Source organism: Psammomys obesus, unplaced genomic scaffold, assembly GCF_907164565.1.
Source record: "Psammomys obesus unplaced genomic scaffold, mPsaObe1.curated_primary_1811, whole genome shotgun sequence".
NCBI classification, from domain to species: domain Eukaryota; kingdom Metazoa; phylum Chordata; class Mammalia; order Rodentia; family Muridae; genus Psammomys; species Psammomys obesus.
In genome coordinates, this window is record NW_026592732.1 from 5419435 (window position 1) to 5445463 (window position 26029).

General features: G+C 43.6%; 1 protein-coding gene across 2 annotated transcripts in view; it reads right to left on the reverse strand.

Moving 5' to 3' along the window:
• Positions 1-357: 357 nt before the first annotated feature.
• Positions 358-26029, reverse strand: part of Yap1 (Yes1 associated transcriptional regulator) — an 84674-nt gene continuing 59002 nt past the window's right edge. Inside the window, exons 6-10 of one of the 2 annotated variants that reach the window (XM_055615514.1) lie at positions 21165-21346; positions 18839-18886; positions 7287-7417; positions 3745-3857; positions 358-3157 (exon numbers count right to left, since the gene is read on the reverse strand). In XM_055615514.1, coding sequence (XP_055471489.1) covers positions 2919-3157; positions 3745-3857; positions 7287-7417; positions 18839-18886; positions 21165-21346 — 713 coding nt within the window. In that variant the 3' untranslated portion in view covers positions 358-2918. The remainder of the gene's footprint in view (positions 3158-3744; positions 3858-7286; positions 7418-18838; positions 18887-21164; positions 21347-26029) is intronic. The other variant, XM_055615515.1, reaches the window with a different exon arrangement.

The following is a 26029-nucleotide window of genomic DNA, read 5'->3' on the forward strand; positions in this document are numbered from 1 at the left end:
ATAAATAAAGATGGAGAATACTCTTTAAAGTACAGACATCAAGAGAGAACACCCACAATCCTTATAAAAACATGCTGGCCACGATAAAATGATTTACTTCATTGATGTTCTTGCTCAGTCTTTAAGGCACACTTTCATTTATTATGAGTACATAAAACAGCACCAGCACACAGTCCACAGCTGCTTCCTCAGGGCCTTTTCTTTTTTCTTTTTAAAAGTTAAGTCTCTGTATTTAGGAAACAGTTAATATACAGCACTGGTTGCACTGAACCCCCAAACAGCACCCTCCTCCCTTGATTCCCAGGAACTCAAAAGAAGTTCTAATTGAAAAGAACACAAATGAAAAAAAGCTGACAATTTTAAGATTATAAAAATTGGTTTATTGTAAAAGATATTCAAGAATAACCAGTTAAATTCTTATCTGCATGCTACCCACTACAGCCAGGAAGCATTAAACACTTTGGACAGAATAATAGAGACTACATTGAGGCCGTGATTCAAATTCAGTGAGAGAAAGGGCGCTCAGGTTTCCCGCAGTCAGGGAGCACTGACAGGCACCAGGGGCTGATGGACACTGAGGTATAACCAGGCAAACAGTCCTGAGGGAGAAGGAAGGTGGCACAACTCACTTGGAGAGGGGGAGGCTTAAGCGGCTGAGAGTTTAGGAATAAGATGCGAGAAGAGTCTTTACTGAAGGGAAGTAAGTTCATCAAAGCTTTTCTATCACGGCCCCACTAACTCTCACCACCCCATGCCCACCCCCCCCACCCCCCACTAAAGCTAGTCTGCCCACACAGAGGATGCGCTTTTATTCTTCAGCTTTCTGGTAAACCACAGGCACTCATTGCTCACCGCACACTGCTGTGCGTCATGCATCTGCTCAGTTCAATCAGAGCAGAATTTCATTTCTGCTCTAGAGTCGGTGCATCCTCCTGGTGGCTGTTTCCCCAGACGTAATCCAAGGGTGAATCTTCAGCTAGTTTCTTAATAAAGCCTTAGAGTCGATGGCTACGAATGACTGACCTATGAATCATATATAATACACTGATTGCATTTCTTGAGCACTCAAAGTACTGAATAAAACATTTCTACTTCCATTCTTGAGCTACACTAAATTAAAGGGCCAAAACACGTAGATTTCTATCTTCCTAAGCTGAGGCTTTTCATAGTAGCAGCTTTAGCCAGGGAAATTTTTTTGTTGTTGTTCATTATAAACCCTTGAAAATAAGGGATTCTTCTAGAAGCATTCAAAGGCCCTTAAATGACAGAGGTGCCAACTGGTGCCACTACAACTCATAACCAACTAGTACTCATAGCTTATAGTGAAGAGTTAATTCATGCTTATTTTGTTCCTTTAAAAAATACTCTTTGGAAACCTTTATTACTCCTGGAGACACACTCTAATAATCTCTCTTCTTGCAAAAATAAAAGCATAATCATGCTTCTCTATAGTTCCTTGCTAAGTTCGACTACCCTCACACATTTACTAGTCTGATTACTTTACCAGCCAAGCATGGCCTCACAGCATTCTACACACTACCTACCCCAGGGCTGATTCAGCAGAGACGTGTGAGCAGGTTTCCTAAGGACAATCTCACAGGTAACACTTAATCTGGTCTTTATTGTGTTCACTACAAATGTGAACTGAAGGATTTGAATGTGCATCCCAAACAGAGGGGGAGGAAAATGAAGACCTGCCCCTCTCAAGCTGCTGCCTGCTCAGCGACTGCAACATGAACCGGTCCAAGGGGGAGGGAGGCTACTTGTTTGCTTCTGTCCAAGTCAAAGTGTACAGAGGGCAAGAGCTCCTCTTGGCTTTACCCACAACAAGAGCCCTTCTAGAACACTGCCCTACCCCAAACACCTGCAGATTGCCCCAAACAGAACTTATACTGCTTGTGAAACATAAACTACCAGTCATGTATTCTAAATGGATATGTTCAAGGCTACCATTAAAAAAAAACAAAACAAAAAAAAAAAAAAAAAAAGGGAAACCATTAAAAAGATACATTCTGCTATCACACTACCATAGACATTTTAAGTGTGTGTACATATGTAGACGAGATAACCAAGATTTAAATACCATGGTAAAAAGCAAGGAAATACAGATTTCCCCCCCAAAAGAACAGTATTGCCTACCCCAAGCTACAGCTATAAATGACTTCACTATGTCTATGTTCCAACAAAACCAACCACCAAAAAAAAAAAAAAAAAAAAGGAACAACAACAACAACAACAAAAAACAACCAAAACACCCACAAAAATATCCATTCAAACCTAGCCTAGAGTACGTGGCAATAATTAATATATTTCTATGGAAACTGTCTCATGCCTCATAAGCTTCTATGATAAAATCCAGGTCACTATGTGCCTAAAGGGATCACTAAGAGAAGAAATAGAAAGTCCATCAGTCTTCAGCCCAGTCTTCAGCATCTCCCGATCAGCACTGAGTACTAGATCAGATGCTTTTGTCTTGTTGGACCAGAGGGCAAAAGGCAGCTGAAGAAAACACCTCTGAACAAATGCTGACATGAAGCTTTTCAGTTCCCAGTCTGTGTGTTCAGTTAAAATGATGGGTGAAGACACCAGCGGACAAAATGAATGAAGAGTATCCATTATCCAAACAGGCTATTCCTCAGCAACCCCAAAGAGCAGTAGTTATTATAGCAAAGGAAACCAAAGGGGTTTTGTTGTTTTGTGGTTCTGATTCCTCAGAGCCGGCTGTGAAGAGGTCAGCAACATTAAGAGCAGCGATGGGCAGAGAAGAACAGAGCAGTGGATGGAAGATCCCTGCTGGATACGTGTTCACCTTTTCTGTATCAGCCAGAGAATCAGTGGCTGGCGTATTGCATTTCAGGGATGCATGCCTTAGGCTCTGTGGATCCTTCACAGATGCAGAGAGTGGCTACCCGGCAGCTCTATAACCATGTGAGAAAGCTTTCCTTATCTAGCTTGGTGGCCGCCAACACAGATTCCATGTCATTGAGGATGTCGGAGCTCAGTGCTTCCTGTAGGCTGGGCATCAGCTCCTCCCCTTCTATGTTCATGGCATCTCCTTCCAGTGTTCCAAGGTCCACATTTGTCCCAGGGATGGCTTCCAGGTAGTCTGGGAAGCGGCTCTGCTGCGAAGGCAGGGTGCTCTGGTTGATAGTGTCACCTAGTTTTGGGGAGGGAAGAACAAAGCATTTTGTGTAGAGCTGCACTATGTGTGCAGAGAGGTGGGCCCAAGGGCTCCCCTAAAGGGACTTGGGATTTAGGTGAACCCAGAGGAAGTTGAAGGCAGGCGTGAAAGGCTCCTGACACTCTGGGGAGACCATGTCACGGTCCTGCGCTCTCCTGGCCCTCCACGACAGGGAGATCTAGCTCCTCGGTACCTGTGCAAGTCTCTCAACTATAAAGTCAGTGGGGTTTACCCTGGTTACCCCCACAATCTGGCTTCTAGCCCTGTATGCAACACTTAAACACCTCAGCTGAACCAAAAGTATTCAGAGAAAAGACAGACAGTGGCTCACATTCAAAATAAATAAATAAATAAATAAATAAATAAATAAATAAATAAATAAATAAATAAATGAATCACAGTAAAACCTTATCTCACCAAGAAAGGAAAAGCCAGTGTTGTTAGCTCGTGCCTTAATCACTCAAGGGCCTCTAAGGCCAGCCTGGCATAGCTACACAGTGTGAGCCTGTCTAAGAAGGAAGGAGAAACAAAACCTCATGAACTGAAAATGAATAAATACTCGCCTGTATCCATCTCATCAACACTGTTCAGGAAGTCGTCCGGGGTCCGAGGGACACTGTAGCTGCTCATGCTGAGGCCACTGTCTGTGCTCTCGTCTCTAGAGTGATAGGTGCCACTACGAAAACATCGACAAAGACAGACAGAACGTTTAATCAGTTCAGGGCAAACATAAACGTGTGTTAGGCAAGACCATGATTCTCAGAGGAACGGCACAGCCTCTTCAGAGCCCAACAGCCTCTGTCCTAGGATAGGACAGACACACTGACCAGGAACTAAAGTGACAGGTGCTAAGGGGTTGAGAGCTAAACGAAGGTTCTGAGCTTGGTAACAACTGAGAGACAAACCAGACAAGGTAACTATCCTGAAGCCTGAGGGCTCCATGGTCTCAATTCCCCAGGTAGAGAGGAGTCAAAACCCAAGCTCATGATGACTCTCCAGCTCCTGAGGCAGAAAACGGTAAGGCAGTGATGGCCAAGCTCAAATAAAGAGCCAGAATGCCTTTTTGCCAAAACAGATGAGTCACTGAAGATAAGAATTCCCACAGAAAGAGCCTCTTGCTTCTGTTGGGGGAGGGGAACATCCAAACACCTCAAAACCAGATAAGAGGCCCAGCTTCAGAAGTAAGCAAAAATAAGGCAAAGGGCCTTCAGGAGACATGAGCCAGCATGCATTTTACTTAAGTCTGAATGAAAAGTCTCAAGATTGCATTCAAGAACAACAGAAGACAGCTGGGAAATTCCTAAAGAGAATACTTTCTTAAGTGATGGCAGAGAACTGTGGCTGCTATCAACTAGAAACTGAATTTTACTAACCCCTAATCTATACCAAACAGACCCCAACCAAGCCCTGAAGGCGACTGTTTCTCTTACTGGTTTCTGATCGAAAGTGTAGACTGAACCTCATAGGATGGACATTTGAAGTGTTTGTTTAAAAAACAACAACCAACCAACCACCAGATCCCACCCCAGCATTTAAAAGTTTTATTTTAACCTCTTTCCCTAACTGTTCAATGCACATGACAGCTGCTGGTTTATGACATTGAGTCTGCCAGATTTTATTAAAACTCAGAAGCCTCACACAAATCCAAGAAACAAACTTGCTTCTGAGACCACTGGTATAAAAGACAGCCACGTGGATTACCAAGGTGCCTGTGAGCTCCTACTCTGAATGGCCGGGGTGCTGTTCCCACACGGGGACACACAGATATTTGAGCCTGTTGCGGAGGAGGTGACTTTAGATTTCCGCAGAGTCCCAGGGAGGCCCAAGGGGAAGCCCTTTGTGATCTGGGGGACCGCTCACACTGCTTTCCACTGAACCCCAACTAATAATGGCCCCTCGTTGCACTGAACATCTAGGCAACCTGACAGAGCAGCTCGGGAAACAGGGGTTATGATGGTTTGGAAAAGATGAACACACACCATGGAACAATACCACAACTGCCCTGAGCTGTGGCTGCAGCAGCTGTGAGTGAAGGGCTTTGCAGGTGAAGAGAAAGGAGCCTGCCAAGTCAAAAGCAAAGCTTCACAGAGGGGCACAGTCGAGAGACAGGCGGGATGTGGACCCTGGCGCAGCACTGGGCTGAAGGTACAGGTAGGATTCATTTGCAAGCAGAGACGGAATAAAGAACTTTTTTTTTTTTTTTTTTTTTTTTAAAAGAAAGAAAACTGTCATTCAGTACATTTTAGAATCTGGGCATCAATTTTGGGACCTCAGCCTTCAGGAGGCTAAAATGAGGACTAAGTGTGAGGATAGTCTGGGTTGTAGAGCACAGCACTTGACAGAAGAAGCAGGGAGCACAGAGCACGAGTAAGTGGGACGACCCTAACAGACGACTTCCACTGTGGTTTCACAGGGGTCCTTTGGCCTTAGCGCACAGCTTGTCCTTTGACTGTCAGGAAGATGTGCAGCCCCGCCCCCACTCCTCCTGCTTCCGAGAACAAATCAGGTACTTGACCAGATCTGGAATTTTTCTTGTGGAAGATTCTCTGGAATGGCTTCTTCCCACCATCTCCAGCTACAATTTAGAAGTACAAGCTGTGTAAACAGACTTGACTTTAGAAAAGATTTAGGTTCTTTATCTCTCTGTACATAGTAAATAAGACACCCTTTACTTTGCACCTAGGCAGGCTGTCCTGGATCTTGCTGTGTCAGCCCTGGGTTGGACTGAAATACCATTTTATATCCTCTGAGAGCAAACCTACCTTCCAGGCCATTCCTCAGGGTTTTTTTTGTTTTTGTTTTTTTAAGATTTATTTATTATTTATAACAGTATTCTGCTTGCATGTGGGCTTTCACGCCAAAGAGGGCAACATTATACATGGCTGTGAGCCACCATGTGGTTGCTGGGAATTGAACTCAGGACCTTTGGAAGAGCAGCCAGTGCTCTTAACCTCTGAGCCATCTCTCTAGTTTTTTTTTTTTTTTTTTTTTTGGGGGGGGGGGCAAGATCTCACTATATAGCCTTGGCTGTCCTCAAACTCACAGGTACAAACCCTGCTTCTGCCTCTTCAGTTCCAGGAGTAAAAGTGTGCCTGGCACCGGTCTACTCTTATCAGGACAATGGAAAATTCAACTGTTTTAATTATTCTAACAGGATAAAAACACTTTTTTGTTAAAATTAAAGCGTTTTTCAATTTAACTGTTAAGAATTTTACAGTTTTCCTAAGGAGGCGAATCTCTACAACCTCAAGGCCAGCTTGGTCTACAGACTGAGTACCAGGAGAGCCAGGGCTACAAAGAAAAACCCCATCTCAAACAAACAAACAAACAAACAACACAAAACTAAAAAGGCATGTGCCACTATCACCTGGCTTCCTAAACCAATTTAAAAAGTGAGCTATACGTTGGGCATGATGGCTCATCCTTGTAATCCCAGCACCTTGATGGCCAGGGCAGGAGGATCACTGATCCTGAGGCCAACTTGGGCTACCAAGAGAGACCCTGACTTAAAGGGGGGTGGGGGGTGGGTGGGGAAGAAGAGGAAGGAAAAAGTATGTCGCTTAAAAGCATTTTGGGGAGGAGAGACTATCCCAGAGTACTCCAACTTTTTAAAAAGTTAAGTTCTGCAAATGTTTTATAACAAAGCAGGTAGCCTTTGGTTAAATATTAATTATAAATGGTTCAAAGCAAAAATACATGACTGGCAGCAGTTCTCAACACAGCAGTTTATGTACCAGTCCAACAGAAGTCCAAACCCAAGGACTGTGAACCTGCAAAAGTTACACTGTTTTGGTCCTTCCCAGCACCTGAAGGGGCCAAGGGGCCGTACCTGCTTTCACAGAGAGGCAGTCACACTCTCCTTCAGTTTGAGGCAACATTAGCATAGAGTGTAGCAGAAGAGAGCATGTTGGGCTTTGACCCAGTTCTCCACAAGCCTGAACAGCTTGCCTTCTCCTGCAGGATACAGGCCCTTTAATCCTCAGCTTTGCTTGCACTTGGCATTTGTGGAGAGATGGTTGACACAGATGTTCAAAACAGGGTGACAAACACTAAGCAGAACAATGAGACAAGGATCCTTTCCAGAGTGGACAGCATTCTCACCAACCTGTTAAGAAAGGGATCTGAACTGTTGGTTGTCATTGTCCTCAACTCCTGAGACATCCCGGGAGAAGACACTGCATTCTGAGTCCCCCCATCCTGCTCCAGTGTGGGCAACTGTCTTCGGAGAGCTAATTCCTTAAACAAGCAAGCAAACAAACACATGTAAAGAGAATCGGTCTGCTAATTAACAAACATATTGTTAGATTTCAAAGAGATAAAATGCCACAGAAAAGGTAAAAACACACAAAGGTAAAACATTAACATTTTAAAGTTAAGACACTTCCTAATTAGAATAACCAAATTCTACACATGTCACATAACTAGAAAGAAACTAAGCCGCAGGGTGTAAAGTTTGCCTATTTGTACTAACCCCAAACATGCATAACTATTCCATTCCACTTTTCTCTTCTCTACTTGTAAAGAGCCCTAAATCTTCCCTAAGGACAGAATGGCAAGTCCAGGTTTTGAACAAAAACTCTTAGATTGTGTCATTACTTACCAGCTCTCAAAGGTCTGGGGCCAGCAATGGAAACAGAATAGAAAGAACATGTGATGATTTGCTGTCAGACAACGCCATCCCCACGCCCCAGCCCCAGCACTGCCTGCCCTCTGCCATCAAGTCTCACCAACTTAGGAACTGAGTGAACATTTCCTCGGGGATCCAACAGTGCTTAATAGAGTCCGACGTGGAAATCTTCACAGCTGACCAGTGCTAGAGACACTTAAGAAATTTCGGGCCAGGGTCTCTCAATAATGCCTTTACACTGTAACCCTGTACATTGTGGCTGTTTCCTGAATGAACATCACCCCTGCCTGAGCACAGCTCCTCACTCCCCTCTTGTTAACTGACTTGCAATATGGACTTTGCTGTAAGTCACAAAGCATTCTCCTGGCAGCTTCTGTGCAGTTTCCCAGGGCCAAGGCTCATCTAAGGCACAGTCCTCTTCCAGCCTCTCCTGCCCAGAAACCTTACTCTCCACAGCTACTTAAATGGCAGCTCCTCTCTGTGAACTCCACTTCTTACCCAGGCTTATTTATACCTCTGGCCATATCTTCCTTTAAACTGACGATCCTTAGAGAGTTGCACTGAGTATTCAGGTGTGTGAACTTGTGTGGGGATACTGGAGGGAAAGATCACCTTAAATTTTTGGTAAATTTGAACACAAATTTTATATTTTCTTCAATTATGAACAGACAGTAACACGTTACTGCTTCAAATCTTAAAGTACTACTTATACTAACAATTTAAGAGTTCTAGATATTTTTACATATTATGAAAAAGCCATGTAGTAATTAATAATTTTATTATCTTGATAAACATTATTAATAAAACTTTCATTCCTCAACCATCAGGAAAATGCAGACCAAAACTAGTCCAAATTACCATTAAGAAAACAAACAACAAATACCATAAAGGTTGAGGCAGGAAAGAAAGGCAATATGATGTGATATTAGAGGGGCATGTCAGTTAGTACAGCCACAGTGAAAATGAGTGCAAGACAGAGACACTGGGACAAAAGGACCATCAGGCCAGATGTAGCACCCCTGGGAATCTACGTTTAATGCTGCATTATTCACAACAGCCAAGACAGTGAGGGGAAGTAGTCTAGAGACCCAACAGCAACAAGGTGTAAGTAAAGGAAATGTGACATACATTCACAAAGGCTTTGCCTCAGCCACGAAGGAAAACACATAGAAATGGAGGTCAACATGGCGTACAAAACAAGCCCTACTCAAAAAGGGGTATCATATGGTTGCTCCCACTGAAAAACCTCAATTAAAAAAAAACAAAACGTACATGCGTGTACACACACACACACACACACACACACACACACACACACACAGGCATGAAAATGAAAGGCAGGTTATTTGGTCGGGGAGACCAACAAGGAAACATCAGGACAGAGCCACATGTGTAGGGCAAATGAAGAAAAGCACATAGTAACAGCCATGTATGAAATGAAACCCACTAAACATTTTATCCTTGATGTAGTTTGTTTGTGTTTTGACACAGGGTTTCTCTGTGTAGCTCTAGCTGTCCTGAAACTTGCTCTATAAACCAGGCTGGCCTTGAACTCAAGAGATCCACCTGCCTCTGCCTCCTAAATGCTGGGATTAAAGGCATGCATGAATTATTTTTATTACATTTATGTATTTGGTGAGGCATGTGAAACTCCTGCAGTTTCACAAAACTATTTTTTCCATGTGTGACTTCTAGCTGAGCCCCATTTTTGGATGACCTCTTCTCCCATTTAGCCCTTCACACTCTTCCACTAGCTGTTCCTGAACTGGTGACTAATTAATGAAGCATTCTCATGGACTTTTTAGGTTCTGACATCCAGAAATTTTCACTTTGGAGCTGGGTGCCTGGCTCTCAAATGTACTCAACTTTAAGCCAAGATTGCTGAGAACTGCCAGGGGCAGGGAAGGGGAAAATCATAGTGATCCTTAACGGAATTACTATGGATGAAAGGCTTTGTCTGGGCCCTGTACCTATATAGGTGGTGTGTGTATGTCTGTCTTCCTGACTTGCTTAGTGTTTGCGTATTCTCTAGCTGGTCAAGCACATGATCACTGCTTTCTCATTTCAAGAAGTACATTGATACTATCAGGCCCAGCCTTAGATTTTCTGGCTGTTTTTGCCATCTCTTTCTGTTCTGCTCAAAGGCCAACACTTTCCTTAGGGGCTCCAGTGATGGCCTCCATTTGTGTCTGACAATTCCATCACTGCCTGTCCCTCCATCATCCTGAAACATGAGAAGTGTACTCCTGCACTTTCTCAAGACTGCTTTTCCATGTGTGTTTTTTTGCTAAGATACTTCCTTCTTTCTATTATTTAGGGTTCAAGGAAGGCAATGCTTTCCCCATGTAACTCCTAGGATGGTGCCATCTGCATTTTGCACGCCATGTTGTTAAAACCCCCGCACATAGCAGGCTCACAGTACTGATCACACTGTATTAACCCCATGTTCTGTAAGGACAGGGTAAACAGACTCTTCTACTGAATAAACATACTGACTAACCTATATTATTCTGAAGCTGAAGGGGCCCACGGTCCTGTGATAAGCTAAGGAGGCATGCTAGGCAAGTGCTGCCACCGCTCCCATGTCCTAGCACCTCAGGAGCATTTTATCAAAGAGACTTATTTCTGTCTGCCTGGTTTTGAATTACTTTCAGCAAACAGAAGCATGGCCATAGCCAACAAACAATAGAAATAACTGTAGTGGGTTGAATTTTCATAGCACTTTTATACTCTTTTATCTTGGCTCTTTTGATGAGTGTTCTTTTCCAAGATTACTGCATAGGTTAAACTAATAGCAGCCTTCAGTCAATTGTTGTGGCACACACCTTTAAATCCCAGCAGAGATAGATAGGTGGACTCTGAATTGCAAGCAGGCAAGACTCTGGAGAAAATCTGTCTCAAAAAAACCAAAAACCAAAATGGAACAAAACAAATAGCCTCCACATTTTTGCTGCATGAATTCTGCTGCTCTTTTGGTTTCATTGTTTTCTTCTTAAAAAAAAAAAAAAAATTACTTATTTTTATTCCACCTGCACTGATGTTTTGCCTGTATGCACATCTTTCTGAGGGTGTAGGACCCTCTAGAACTGAAGGTACAGACAGCTGCGAGCTGCCATGTAGGTGCTGGGAATCACATCCCTGCTCTCTGGAAGAGCAGCCAGTCCTTCTTAACCACCGTTTTCTATATTTCCTGATTAATTTAACAACTCAGTTCCTTCCCTCAGCAGACTGCAGATCCAGCAGTCTAGCCTCACAAGAAAGGCAACTTGGGGCTGTGAAGCCAGCCATTCATTCCTAGTCACCGAAAGAACCCAGCCTCCAGAAGAGTACCTGGGCTATGATCAAAGCACCCAGTTAAACTGACCTTGAGAGGATCAATAAAAACAGATGATGGCACTGTGGGAAATGGGCTTGGTATTAATTTGCATGAAACCAGGACCGGACATTATATTCAGGGCAAGAATATCTGGCTAAATTCTGAAACTTCTAGAACAGAATTGATTAGGTACCCTAAGTACTTTTGAGAGTACAAATTGAGACATCTCTCTTGTTCATTCATTCTTTTCTTTGACTCACTCACACAGGGCAGGTTCATACCTTCTTTTGTTTTTCTGTGCAGCCCTGACTGTCTGGGAACTCACTCTGTAGGCCAGGCTGGCATCAAACTCACTGAGATCCACCTGCCTCTGTCTCCCAAGTGCTGGGATTAAAGGCGTGCGCCATCACTACCTGGCAGGTCCATGCTTTCTAAATGCACACACAGGTCTGTAACTGCCACTGCTAACACCATTATCAGTTTGCTCCTGCTGCTGTTTTCATTTTCATTCCTGTCCTCAGACAAAAAGGCTCTGTGCTTCCTGCCAATCCCTTCACCTGATTTAGTGTTTAGATCAAGTTACACACGCACACAAGCGCGCGCACACACACACACACACACACACACGCAGTGAGGTGATGGTGCACACCTGTAATTACAGTACCTGGTAGGTTATGGCAGAGGTTTTCAAGTCATAAAGCCTGGGCTACGAGAAACCTGTCTCAAAAACCAAACAAAACCTAGAACTAGTCTAAACTCTCTCTTCAATGTCTGGCTATATTAGCTCTCTTTAACTTTTAAAAGACAACACTGTTATTTAATATGGAACCACATACCAAGTGCCTTCCTTTTTTCTGGGCAGTACTGAGGATCAAATCCAATACCCTACACTTGCCGGCAAGCACTATGAAAATTAACACCACTACTCTAGGGTTGGGAAACTCAAGTCCGTCCTGGAAAGCAGGCAAACCAGGCTTCCTTATGAACCAGCATGGAAAGTTCCCTCCAGAGAAGGCTGGGACCACTGACTCTGCTAACAATGCAGAGCTGACTTTAAACAGGTCCCAGATTGGCTGAGATTTACAGGCTCACTGGGAAAAGCTACTGCATGTTTGAGTTATTACAGAAGAAAATGTGCTAAAAATACTTACTTGACTTAGAAGAAGTCAAATACTCTAGAAGAAATATTTGACCTCTGACACAGAGCAAAAGCCTGACAAGGCTCTGGCCAAACTTCTTCTGAGTTGCTTACTTCCCCATTTCTGAACGACTTTCACAAACTTTTCCAACTACCTTTGGGAAAAGAGAAGTTTGACAAACTTGTATTTTTAGCTCAGCAGTCTAATTTTAGGCGCTGTGTTCAAGATGAAATAATCCAAGCTCCTCAGAGACAGAAGCAACTTGCAACATCAAATACTTTGGGTGAAATCACTCTTGTCAACTATCCAATTCATCCCAGGCTGTTATAACAGCTACTCCACACTGACCCAGTTACAGAATGGGTGTGCTTTCAGTAACGTGCTCTTGTTTCTGTGGTGAGGATTGAGCTGGTGAGAGGCAAGTATTCCGCCACTGAAGCTACAAGCACAGCCAGCGTCTCCTTCAATATCTGACTAGGTAGCACACGGAGCAGGACTCACCACACTCCCACTCATGCTAAGCACTGCCCTATGCCTTCTCAAAAGTGCTGACAATGGGCAGAATCCAAGTACTTTCAATTTCACAACTTGTTCACTAAAAGCATATGCAGATGAAGAACCACTCAAACTCTGCTGCAACCCTTGTCTGAGAAGTAACAGCTAAACCAGCGTGGCAGTGGGCACATGTCAATGTGCAAACAAGGAGAAGTTGTTTTTAGACTCAGTCAACTCCCAAAATCACTCCTTTTTTGTGATTTAAAAAAAAAAAATGGGTGAGGAGGAAGACAGGCATGCTCCAGTAGCTGAGGCAGGAGTACATCTAGTTCAAACCCAGGCGGGGTCACAGAAAACAAAACAGAATAAAAGAAGATGGGGGTGAGGAGAGAACGACCAGGGAGACAGTATTATTTGTACAAAAAATCATGGGCAAAGTGACCCTCCATGCGGTTGACAATTTCTTGAAGCCAACAGTTTTAACTTCACTTAAGTCCAGTGCAATGACTCACATTTGCGGCCTATGAAAATACTATGATTAGCCATCTGAGGAAAGTAGAGCCAAGTGAACCTATACTCTCTTAAAGCAACTGCTGTCTTTGGCAGCACTGAGCTATGCTACAGACCATGTGCTTTTGGATACTGTGTGGACATGGGTGTGGGCAAGTCAGCAATCATCTGTTCAAGGAAGGTCACCTTTGTGAACTGAAATCTAAATGTAGAAAATGAAAAGGAACTCCAAAAATACACATTCTTAACAGTCTGTCTTGATGATAGCAGTCTGGATCAACAATTCTAAAAATAGCATAAGCCATTTATTGTTCAAGCCATTTTCACTGTTCAAGATAGGAGTCTTAGCCAGGTGTGATGGTGCATGTTTGTGACCCAAGCTCCAGGCCAACCCTGTCTCAAAAGACAAACCAAACCAAGACAGACAAGGGTCTTGTCAGGCTCATTTTCCAACTCATCTTTAAGTCAGAGTTGGGTTGGGGATGTAGCCTACTGGTAGGACTCTTGGGTGTACATACAACAAGGTCTTGGGTTCAATTCCCAGCCCCCCAAGGCAGGTGGAGAGAGATTTGTTTCTTAGTACCAGACCCTGAACCCAGGAAGCCATCTATGCCGGGAAAGCACACTCCACCAGTGACTCATGAGTCCTTAACCCCCTGTATGTTGAGATATGATCTTGCTTTAAACTTGATTCTTCTACCTCCTGAGCAGCCAGGACTGCATAAGTTCAGCAGGTTTGGCTCACACACTTTTTATTCATTTTCTGGCACGAGGGACCGAATCTGGGACACTAGATGTGCTACGCCAAGTGCTCTGCTACCCTCCTTGCCCTGGTTCTTAATGTCTGTGTCATCTACCAAATTATTTTCAAATATGCAAGACAACTCTTTTGATTGGTGGGAGCATGCAGCACGCCTTGGGAGCATCAAGTGACTAAGTAAGTCTTGGCTCTGTCAGGCAATGCCACAAAATATCACCCTGAGGTTCAGGAAGGTTTCTGACACATTCCTCGAGTTTGGTCTTTTGTAACTTGGGACCAAACAAACAAACAAACAAACAAAAAGCCCAGAAAGCCCCTATGGCATCATTTCTTTAAGAGACAATTTTAATTAGTAAAAAACAAAGTAAACTAATAGTGGTGTGCAGGACTTAAGGCTAACTACTCCCCAGCTCACTATGTCTATAGGCCAGGCAGGCCCTGAGCTCACGGCAATCTGCTTTCCTCTGCTCCCTAAGTGCTGGGATTCCTAAACAAGTCCTGCAATTATAGGTATTTATCACCAAGCTCAGCTCGCCCTGTCCATTTTTATACAAAATTTTCTCAACATGCCCACCAAAAATAAAACTTAATCAGTTAAATAAATCTAGGATTTATGAAAAATTGGAGCTTCCAAGAGAGAAGAGAGATAATGTTGGGAAAAGTGTTAAAAGAATTCTAAATTACGATTTCCGATGTCTGCTAACTTGAAAGACAGCTTTGGGCTGAGGGAAGCTAAATTATTTGCTATTACTAAATTCACAGTAAAGAAATGTCTTTGGTAATTGTTTTCACAAAGCTCTCAACAGTGGTGTGATTTTGTTGTGCTTGATTAAAAACGTGGAGCAGATGGGCTGTTTTTCCTTTTTACTAGTTAGCGTGTAGCTAGCCAATGTCTCAACACTAAATTACAGAGTGCCCCCAAGGCACACTGGGTAGTGCCAGGATCAAGGGGGAACTGGTCTAACCCACAGCCACAAAACACTGACAACATTGTGTCTATGAAGAATAAAACTGACTTTTGACTATTTAAATCTGAGGTAAGACATTTATATGACTGTCTTTCATACATGACTGTATTTCACCAATTCTGATGAGGACACTTTTGGGGGAGGCTTGGTCTTAGAGCAAACAGGAGAGCCTTAATTGGTAGGAGACAAGAGGATCAGCAAGGATCTCACTGGTCAAGAGCAGCTAGCCAAATTAAGAGGAGCTACTGACCACAATACCATGAGCCAGGAGGCCTTGCAAACAAGGGAGAGCCCAGATACGCTGAACCCCATTTCCAGCAGAGAATGAGGGCAAAGTGTACTCAGGAAGATCATTCTTTCCTCAAAATGTGTCTTTCAGAAGACATGTGAGAGCTGGAATGTGCTCAAGGCCTGTCCAATTACACAGCAACATTGCCTTGAGGGAGATCTGGCTAGATCCCGCACAGGCAGTGGGCACTCACACTCAAAGCAGAGATGTTTACAGAGCTAAGGTTTCTTCTGGATCGTGGAAATGAGAGCTTAAGCTCTATGTAAGGACAATTCCCCGAATCCTGTAAACACACTGTAATAAGTTATGGTGACAAGGTTCATATTTAATGCCTCGAAAGGTCTTTCTTCTTTCAGTATGATTCACACCACATGCCTTGAGGTTTTTCATTAGCCCACAGGGACCTAAGTACATACGCCACAGATCCCAGAATACAGACATCATCTGTTAACTTCATCAAAAGTACTAAAAAAGTTTTTGACTTCAGTAATTTTAAAATGCTGACAGTGGTGGTACACACTTGTAATCCCGTAACTCATAGATCATGAACACTGCTAGGAGTTCAAGGCCAGTCTGGTCTAAGCAGTAAGTTCCAAGACAGCCGGACCTACACAGCCAAGACCCTGTCCAAGGAAGGAAGGAAGCAAAACTCTGGAGGCTGGAGCCACTGACACTAACTACAGTTTATAAGGTGCTATCACTATGAATAAGCCACATCTCTCTACTAAAGTAGAAAAGCAACACAGGTGAAGTCTGCCCAGCTCGAGTCCTTCCCACTTCCTCTTAGACTGCTGAGCACTGTCTGGCTGACTTTTGAAAACCCAGTGGGAAACCACGTTCACTTAAGATCTTCTCTGCCAGGCGTGGTGGCAAACACCTTTGGTCCCAGCGCCTGGGAGGCACGTGGAGTTCAAGGACAGCCAGGGCTATACAGAGAAACCCTGAAAATCAACAAACAAACAAAGATACCCCCACCCCACCAAAATCTCCCCTGTTGTGGAGGGTTGCAAGCTGAGTAACCTTAGAAGCCATGTCCCTTTCTGACCCTCTCCCACCTGTCTTCCTGTTTCCTCTCTTCCCAAAGGCAGGCCAGATTGAGAATTCCTCTTCTCCAAGGAGAGTGAGAGCAAACAGAACTCTTTTCCTGCAAACCATAAAAGCCCAGCAACATTACTTGCCGCTTACTCTTCAAGGGAAGTCTCTAAGCCCAACTGCCTGAAGGACACCAAATCTCACCCAGAAGGGTCCGAAGTCTGATGGAGTTTCCCTGGATCTTTAGGCTATCACTTCTAAGAGGCTCCTGGGACAAATAAAACACTAATTAAATAAACTGGATATGTGCTCCTCTAGTGTTCTGGCTTTTGTTATAGAAGTAATGACTACACCCGTTATGATAATTGAGAAAAGTCACTTTTTTTTCTCCCTATCGAATGTCTTAAGGTCACGGAGAAAATGTGTAGGACAAGAGAGAAAAACACACTGATGTGTCAAACTCACACACCACCACAATTGAATACGTTGATTGACAGCCACCAGTCCATATGCTGACAACTAAAACATGTATAGCAAACCATAGTTTCCAGAAAAGGTCTCATGGAAGTCCAGGCTGGTATCAAACTTGCTATGTAGCCAAAGCAGGCCTTAAACTCTTATCCTCTCCTCTCAACTCCCAAGCACAGGGATGGTAGGGCTACACAACCATGCCCACAAAGCTATTATTTTTAATCTTTAGCATTTTCAAAATTTATCTCTCTCAAACATTTTTTTTAATATACATCAACTCTAATTTTAACACATTAAGATTTTACAGTTCACATCTCACCATTTTGGGTGTGTGTGTGTTGGGAACTGAACCTAGATCATTGTGTCCACAGAGCAGATGCCTTATCACTGACTTGGGCCATAGCTCAAGCCAGGTGCCATGGTACACAACTGTAACCTGGCACCTTGGGAGGCTGATGCAGGGGAATCCATGGGAGTTCAAGGCCATCCTGGCCTGTGTATAGGGTAAAACCCTTTCTTTAAAACAAATAAACCAAACAAAGCAAAGACTGGAAGATGTTTACTATTTCTGAATTCCTGATGACTTTACTGTAGCACGGGTTTTCTATTCAAGGATGAAATGAAGATCTAAAAGTATATGTTTACCAGGCTTGGGTGTTAGATATGAGCAAGAACAAGAGTTTCAGCCTCTATTTAAGACTGGCAGGACTTATGAGTGACCTTCGGCTCCTGAGAGTCACTAACAGAAGCCATTACTTTGGAGAAATGCAGAAAAAGAGACTGTTCAGTTTGTAAGACCCAGTGCTGTGTGTGTGAAGCTTTCCAGTCTAATGTGGCAGCGTCCCTCACCCCGAGAATGGCTGTGCCCTACTCTAGTGCTGCTCTCACCCCTTTACTTGGTGTTCTGCTTAAATGAAGGCATTTATGAGATAAAGAAAGTAAGAGTTTAGGCCAGGCATAGTGAACACCTTTAATCCCAAGACTTGGAAGCAGAGGCAGGTAGATCTATGAGTTCAAGGCCAGCTTGACTCAAAAATTGAAAAAAAAGAAAAGAAGAAAAATTATAGTTTATTTTCTTCAAAGTTAAGGGGTCTCTATGAAAGTGGTGTCTGACTTTATCACCAAGGAATTCCATCGGTCCAGGTAACAGTACGTTCTCTTTCCACTTAGCACAGAGGAGCTACAAAGAACGTGAGATATTTGGCTGCTGGTGTGGCAGTAATCCTAGTTCTCGGGAGGCTGCAGGAAAGCCACTGGAAAAACTGAAGGCAGCCTGGGTTATAATATAGTGATGACCCAAAAGAAAGAGAGTTGGGTAGAGGTGAAGCAAGGGAAGGAGAGTATGATATGGGTACTTATAAAGGAGGCTCATCTGAGAGGGTGAAGGGACTCTCACCCCTAATATCTTTGAGTCTTATAGAGCAGAAACGTACAGGATCACATTGGTTTCCTGACTGCACCTATTCCCATGCTCAGACAGGAGTCTGTGTGAGGCAGGAGAGTAGCCACAGCAGTAGCTGGTGCTTCTGTGGACAGTGTGCCCTGAAGCCCATCGTGGACAACAAGTGTGCAAAGCTTGATTTCTCCTGAGCTCTTTGACATTTAAAATGACCCCTTCAGAAGGGCAACTGAGAACAAAGTATTTATTATGATTTCCAAAAAAGGCCTGCAAGTATATAAACTAACTAGTTTCTTTGCTATGGCTCAACTTACCAATTCTTTAAAAACAAGAGAGAGACAAACAAAAATCTATTTTAAGCCGCTCAACCAAAAACCATATACATTTAGAGGATGGCAGACCGACCACAGAGACACACTGTGCGTGACGCAGGGAGTCCTGAAAGCCTCAAATGCCACACACACCCTGGGAAAATCGGCACGGGCAGATCAGTCTCTTAGAGAGGTAATGCTAAGTGTCTTGGGAGAAAGATGACTCAAACATATCCTTTCTGGCTCATCTCCAGTGAGAACAGGGCCAGGAACATGGTGTCTCTCTTTCCTAATTTAGTTATCTTTTTCCCCAATGCTAAAACATCATATAAGAGCCTACCTGACATTTTGGAGCATTTGCTGTGCTGGGATTGATATTCCGTATTGCCTAAGAGTAAAAATAAGACGGATAAAAATTATTTTGAGCCACACGGTTTGGCTGTGTAGGCTGACTTACAAATTGTATCCAGACATCTCACCAGAGCACAGAATTCCCAAGCTACCCAAGAGACAGCAGGCTAAGAAGGACAGGAGCCAGGAAGTCTGACCACACAACAGACTGCCCCTCACAGTCTAGCAGCACTGAAGACAGACAGCAAGACTTGGCGCCAAGTCAGGCAAGATTTAGTAACAGTCAGGTAGGCTCTTTGCTTCTGTGTTAGATGAAGCGGGTAGAAATAATTTTCAATGCTTCAGTAATAAGACACAGCTGTGGATGGAAGACGTTCGCAGGAAGGCAGAGGCCTGAGGATGTGCTCAATTTATAGATTGCTAAACAAACAGTTCTAAACGGTCCATTAGCATAAGAATAGAAGATCTAACCCTCCAACAGGTGACACAGTAGGTAGCAGAGAAAAGTAGCAGAGGTCACGTCTAAAGAAGGAAGGCCATTCTACCCAGGACCCACCACCCAAGAACAGTTAGAAAAATTCTTTGGAAGAAAGAATTTTACAAGAAGCAGAATTGGCCCAAGAAAACCAGGCTAACTGATGTAATACAACAGAGTGACAATGGTACATTTCTTGACATAATGACAAGGAGAAGACAATGACATCATAAATTAAGTGAAATTAAGTTATTGTTATGTAATAACCCTCTTGATGTTTGGGAGCCCACATATGAAATTGGGACTTGCATTTACTTCCACCGATTAGTACTTAGTCACAACAGAATAAAGACAATAAATGAGGCTTTATTTTTAATTTAATTCAACGGCCACACACTGAAAGCCTTGTTATGCTACCTGGGCCTTTTATGTGTGACAAGTACCCTTCCTCCAGGGCAGTGAGGGGGTGAGCGAGGGGTGGCACCCGTGCTAGCACGCTTCCCCTGCAAATGTCTTTCAAGGCAATTCTCCCATCATGTGCCGGCATCTGGAGCATGAGGACACATAACGAGCACCAAGAGTTTAAGGAGGAGTCTGTTTGGGATTCTATGGCTTAACACAGTGTATCTTTAAGGTCAACATTCTAGAAATAGAAGTGTAATGTAAAACTGATTTTAAACATGCACAGTAGCTACCTATGATTTAGAAAAAGCAATTTAGGAAGTAAACTATTTTGTGTTTGTAAACATCTTGGGGGTGAGGATAAAAAAGAAACTTGAATATTTTACAACTAGAAGAAAACTAGGTAATCCGGGGAAGAAGAATTTTATCTCCAGAGTCTTCTCCTTTTGTACATTTTGACTAGTGGTGCTGTTACCATCTATTCAAAGTTTCTATACAAATTTAAAAAGATCTACTGCTTAACCAAAGGCTAACTTCCTACTACCTCAACAATAATTTAAATACTTAAAATAAAGTAAACAAAATAATTGGGTGGGGCTAGGGATCTCCTGAACCCAGGGACCCACACATGCTCTCCAAATGCTCCTTCACACTCCGTCCCAAACTTGTTTTGAGACAACTAACTTCTTACTCAGCCTGAAGACCAACAATATTTTCTGAAGAAACCAGTCTCAAGCTCTTCACAGCTAGGTCCTTCTTCCATCAACAGAAAAATGCCCCAGACAAATCTAAGACATGTATGGTCTTATAAACTTGAGGATAAGCTGCAGAATGTTTTAAGTGAAATTCTTTGACTTTAGCAATACTGTGGCATTTGTCATTAAAGAAAATGTCACACTGGTAAGTAAACTCTCTACAAACAATTCACTTAAGGTAGAAGATATTTTTCTCCAAGGAGTGGCCCTGAGCCCCAGTACTTGTCAAGCTCTCAAAAGCAATATCTATAATCCATCTGCACCTGGGAGGAAGCATCCTGGCTTTTTTTGATTTCTGATCAACTGCAATGACTATTGAAAACACCCATTCTTTATTTTTTGAGACAGGATCTCATTAAGCTCAGGCTGACCTTCAAATACTATATAGCTAAGGCTGGTCTGTCTTGAACTGATCTTTTTTTTGCACTGGCCTCCCAAGTTCTGGGTGAGAGATGTGCGCCACCACTCTAGCTAATACAGTTCTTTATGGCATAGGACCATGAGATACAGTGCAAGTGACCCAAAGCCAGCCAAGGAACAGGACAAAGACAGGAAGAGAGACCCTGATTTAATAAAGCCAACATTCCTTGGCAACTAACAAAAGCTAAAATGAAAAGCACAGGCTCTTGTGTGGGAAAGCAAAGGTTGAAAGAGAAAGGCTGGACTCTAACCTGTGGCCTCACCTGCTGCAGTAACTCCTGCTGTTTCAACCGCAGTCTCTCCTTCTCCATCTGCAGCTGCTGCAGCTGTATCTGCTGCTGCTGGTTGGAGCTGCCTCCACCCAGGACGCCTCCCTGTGGGCTCTGGGGAGCCAAGGGTGGGGGCTGCTTCACTGGAGCACTCTGGGTGATTCTCTGGTTCATGGCTGAAACAAAACAAAGATTATCCTGAGGGGAAAAAAAAAAAAAAGCCAGCAAAGGATAACTTAAGGTATGTATGCAAGAGGACAAATGGTCAACTAGAAGTCCCTAAGAAGCCACAAGTGCAATGGCTGTGATTCACTGCTGCCACCACAACTGTTACAGATCCCCGAGTCATAGGAATCAAAGCATATGTAAGTTGTATGAAGACAGAGGGGCCAGCAAGGTGTTTGGGGAGGAAAAGGAACTTGCCACCCAAGCAGGATGACCAGAGTTTAATCCATGGAGGCCACATGTAAAGCAGAGCGAGATAACACGCATCTCATCCCAGCACTCTCACTGTGAGACATAAGGCAGAAGCAGAACCTCCTGGAAGCTGGTGCTTTGGACACGGACTCTGTGGGCAGGAGCGCACACAAGCACACACTGTTGTGGGCACAACCAAACCACGATCGTTAAAAACGAAGTTGGAGAGAGATTTTCTACAAAAGACATGAATTTAATCAACAGCTCATCAAATAGCACTTTCTGAGAACAAAATAACCAACCCTGACTACTAATGTATTTCCAGAAAGCAAATGTGCCCTTCCAATTGAACCCGAAAGCAGGTGGGTCTCACCGAAAATCACCATAACTGGGCTCGTCACTGGGAAAGCCAAAAAAAAATTTTTTTTTTGTCACTGAACCTATATAATCCATCTGGACTACTGTTTTCATTTATGCACTCATCTCTCTGTGCACCCGTGCCACTGTGGGTCCGTGGTCGTCAGGAGACAACGTGCAGGGGTCTGCTCTCTCCACACTGCGATTCCCAGGAATCAAGCTCAGGCCATCAGGCTCAACAGCAGTGCGTTAGCCATCTTTTATCAGTCTCACAGAACCACTTCAAGAGTGTAACAAGAAAACAGCTCCTAACAATAAGAGGGGCAGCCTGATGCTTCAGAAGGGCATTAAAAGAGAGGAAAACCAGACCACTCTTTCTGATAAACTTTGCTTACAAGTCCTATTCACACTGAGAGCACTTTTAAGCTTCTGGCTCCAAGGTAAGCTCCTCTGTCTTGTGCAAACCAGGCTCTCCCTTGGCCCATTTACGATTCTTCCAGGGCTGCGGGTCTAGGTCAGCGGTTCTCAACCTTCCGAATACTGTGACCCTTTAATGCAGTTCTTCGGGTTATGCTGACCCCAACTGTAAAATTATTTTGGTTGCTACTTCATAACTGTAATTTTGGTACTGTTATGAATTGTAACGTAAACATCTGTTTTCCAATGGTCCTAGGTGACCCCTTTGAAAGGCTCACTCAACCCCCAAAGTTGAGAACTGCTGGTCTAGCTGAATGGCGTAACACTTGCCTGTCTATGAAAGGTCCGGGGTCAATCCCTGTGATAGTTAAGTGTTATCTGTCATGTTGATGGTCTCATGTACGTGCTCTGATGGTGCTTCCAGACAGGTTCAGCTAATGATGAAAGAACCAACCTGAATACGGGTGGCATCAGTTCACAAGCTGGGTGCCCGGCCTGAATGGAAGGGGGGGAAAAAGGCCTGCAGAGCTCAGCCTTCATCTTACTCTGAGAGCTGTTCTGCAGGTGACAAAAGCAGCCTCATCCTCCTCCCAGAGCCATTCTCTCCAGCAACTTCCCCCGCATGATGGCCTGCTCCCCTAGACTGCGAGCCAGGAGAAACCCTTGCTCCAGTTCCAGTGAAGGCTCCAAGAAGAGTGACCTAACACCACAGGAGCAAGGCACCATTGACACACAAGCAAGAACGAACCCCAAAGCTGAGGGACTATCCACCAGGACAGTCACTCTAGCCACCAGGATAGAATATGAACCAGGGACCCTACCTCTTCTTTCAGCTGTCAACAGCATGTAGACAGAGAACTAAGAACATTGGAAGAAGGAAATCGAGAGCCAGACTCGAGGAAGACGGAGTCATTTGTCAGACTGTGGTTTGTTAATTTTATTTCTATTTCCTTTTCTTGTTCCATTTCCAACCCAGATTTTTTTGTATTTACTCTACCACTTCTTACTTTTTTTTCAGTTACATTTACTTAGTTTGAGGACAATTCAAGTTAGTAAACTTACCCTTAAAACCTGCTTGCTGCATCACTGTATTTTGGAGCATAATCATTCACTGCTATTTGGCACAAATATCTCCTACTATGATTTTTACAAGTTACACACTATTTAGAAGCACATTTCTATGGTTCCAAGTGTACCGTTTGGGTCTTTAAGATAATCTCAATAAGCATGTAGACAACATTAACAACAGAGCGAGCCCTGCATGTCAATGGCCGCTTCCCAAGCTATCTTGTACCCCCATCCTTCCTGTTTTCAGACAGACACTGTGACCCCGAGTGTGTACACACAGTTCTCAAATCAGTTCTTTCCTTCTGCCTTAGTTTTGAGGCAAGGCCTGTCTTAGTCAGGGTCACTACTGCTGTGACGAAACGTTTCCAAAGGCAACTTGGGTTTATCTGGTTTATGTTTCCACATCATAGTTCATCATCGAATGAAGTCAAGACAGGAACTCAAGCAGGGCAGAGACTTGGACGCAGGAGCTGATGCAGAGGCCATAGAGAGGTGCTGCTTACTGGCTTGCTCCTCATTGTCTGTTCAGCTTGCTTTCTTATAGGAAGAACCCTAGGGGTAGCACTACCCACAATAGCTGGGGGCTCCCCATAAATCACTAAGTAAGAAAATGCCCTACAAGCTTGCTTGCCTACAGCCTAACTTACGTTCCCCAAAGGAGGTTTCCTCCTAGCACAGTCTCTCCTTGCTGTGTTCTCCAAATTAGATGGCTCCTAAGATTTGGGGTGAATCTCCTCTCTGTACCTCTCACCTTGCAGTATGAAGACTAGGATTACAGACATATACCATGGCATCCTGCCCTTCACATAGGTTCCAGAGATTAAACTCAGGCCCATCAGCTCCCGTGACAATTTACTCACTGGCCCATCTAATCAGCCCCTGACAATGAGGAACTTGCATGCTATATTTTAGAACCTGCCTCTAACACACAGAATACTAAACACACACACACACACACACACACACACACACACACACACGAACAAAAACCATGATTATACTACCCAAACCTGTCAGCTTTTTATCGTGTTTATATTAATCTTTCAACTAGATATTTAAAAACACTTAGTTTGTCTAAAACAGAATCTAAACAATGTCCACAGGATAACATCAGACTCAAATCCTAAGTGTGTTATAATAATAAAAAGATTCTTTAAATTCATTCTTTCATTAAAAGTTCCAAATGGTGACACTCTCTCATTCCTTCACAGGTGTTAATCTGAAGTTAATTTTCCCATATATCCTGATCATCTTAATTTTAGTTTGTGCAGGCTAAGAGCAAATGTCTGATTCATACACTGGAAGCCTTTGCATTGTGTCCTAGTGCTGTAACAGGGAAGCTGAGCAGCAGCTTTGTTGCTTCTAGTTGTGAAAGGGTGGTTCCAGGCTCACCTTGACCCTACCCCACATTTCAGTCAGGTCTGTCCTGAGGCACCTGGTTTCCTCCACTAATGAACAGATGCTGCCAGCTGCTACTGTCCTCCTGCTTGTCATTGCTTTTAGGGTCCCCCATTCAGAATGTGAATTTCTGACTCATATTTACAGCCCAAGGTTTTACATAGGTCATTTGTCTTATTACTACTAATTTTATCACTTATACTGAAAGAATTTTTTAATTTTTTTAAAAAACTTTATGTGTGCGAGCCTTACTGGTAGACCAGGTGCCTGCAGATGCCCTCCCAGGCTGGAGGAGGGCATGACATTTGAATTCCCCTCAGACAGGCAGCCTGAGTCCCTGCAAGAGCACCAAGTGCTCCTACAACCTCTGAGCCATCTTTCCAGCTTCCAGGGATTAGAACGTTTTATTTCCTTGTTTTTAAACTTCTTATATAAAAGCTACAAGTGCAGCCATGTGCACAAATAGCATGGTTATTACACTCATGATGAACAAACACTACAGTGTCCCAGGCTACTGGCTGGGGCGTTTTAGCGGGAGACCTGGGAGTTTGGGGTCGTCTTTGGTTGCGCAGTGAGTTGAGGACAGCCTGGATGAGGACTACCTTAGGTGCTGCCTCAATCTCTCCCCACCCCAAAAATCAGTTCACATTTCTTTTCCATTTTTTTCTTAATTTACTCTACTAGGTAAACATACAGAGATTAAAGCAGTTTAGTGGCACCCAGTTGGGACACTATTGGTACTAATATTTTTCTGCTGCTTGTCATTGTTAGCGTCCCCTGCTCAAAATGCACACTTCTGATTCATATTCATAACTCAAGAGTTCCCATTCTTTCCCTCCAGATGAAGAGGTTCTCAGGTCAGTGCAAGCGCTCTGCAGGTTAGAGGGCGCCTCACTACCACCTTCCCAGTCTACATGAGCACAGAGGCATCTCTTTCTAAATACACGGAAGCAGAGCTCCAATTCTTGGTTTTAATTTGTGGGTTTTCCTTGTACTTCATACAACCTTAACATTACTTGGAAGCATAGAAACACACACACACTGCCCTATTTTTTTTTTTTCTACTCAATGAATGATTTTTACATTTAGTTATCTGATCTCATATAGCCCACACTGGCCTCAAACTCCTGTCTCTGCCTTGTCAAGTGCTGGGATTCCAAGCATGCCTGGCCTGGCTGTTACCTTTCTCGGTCTACAAGGCA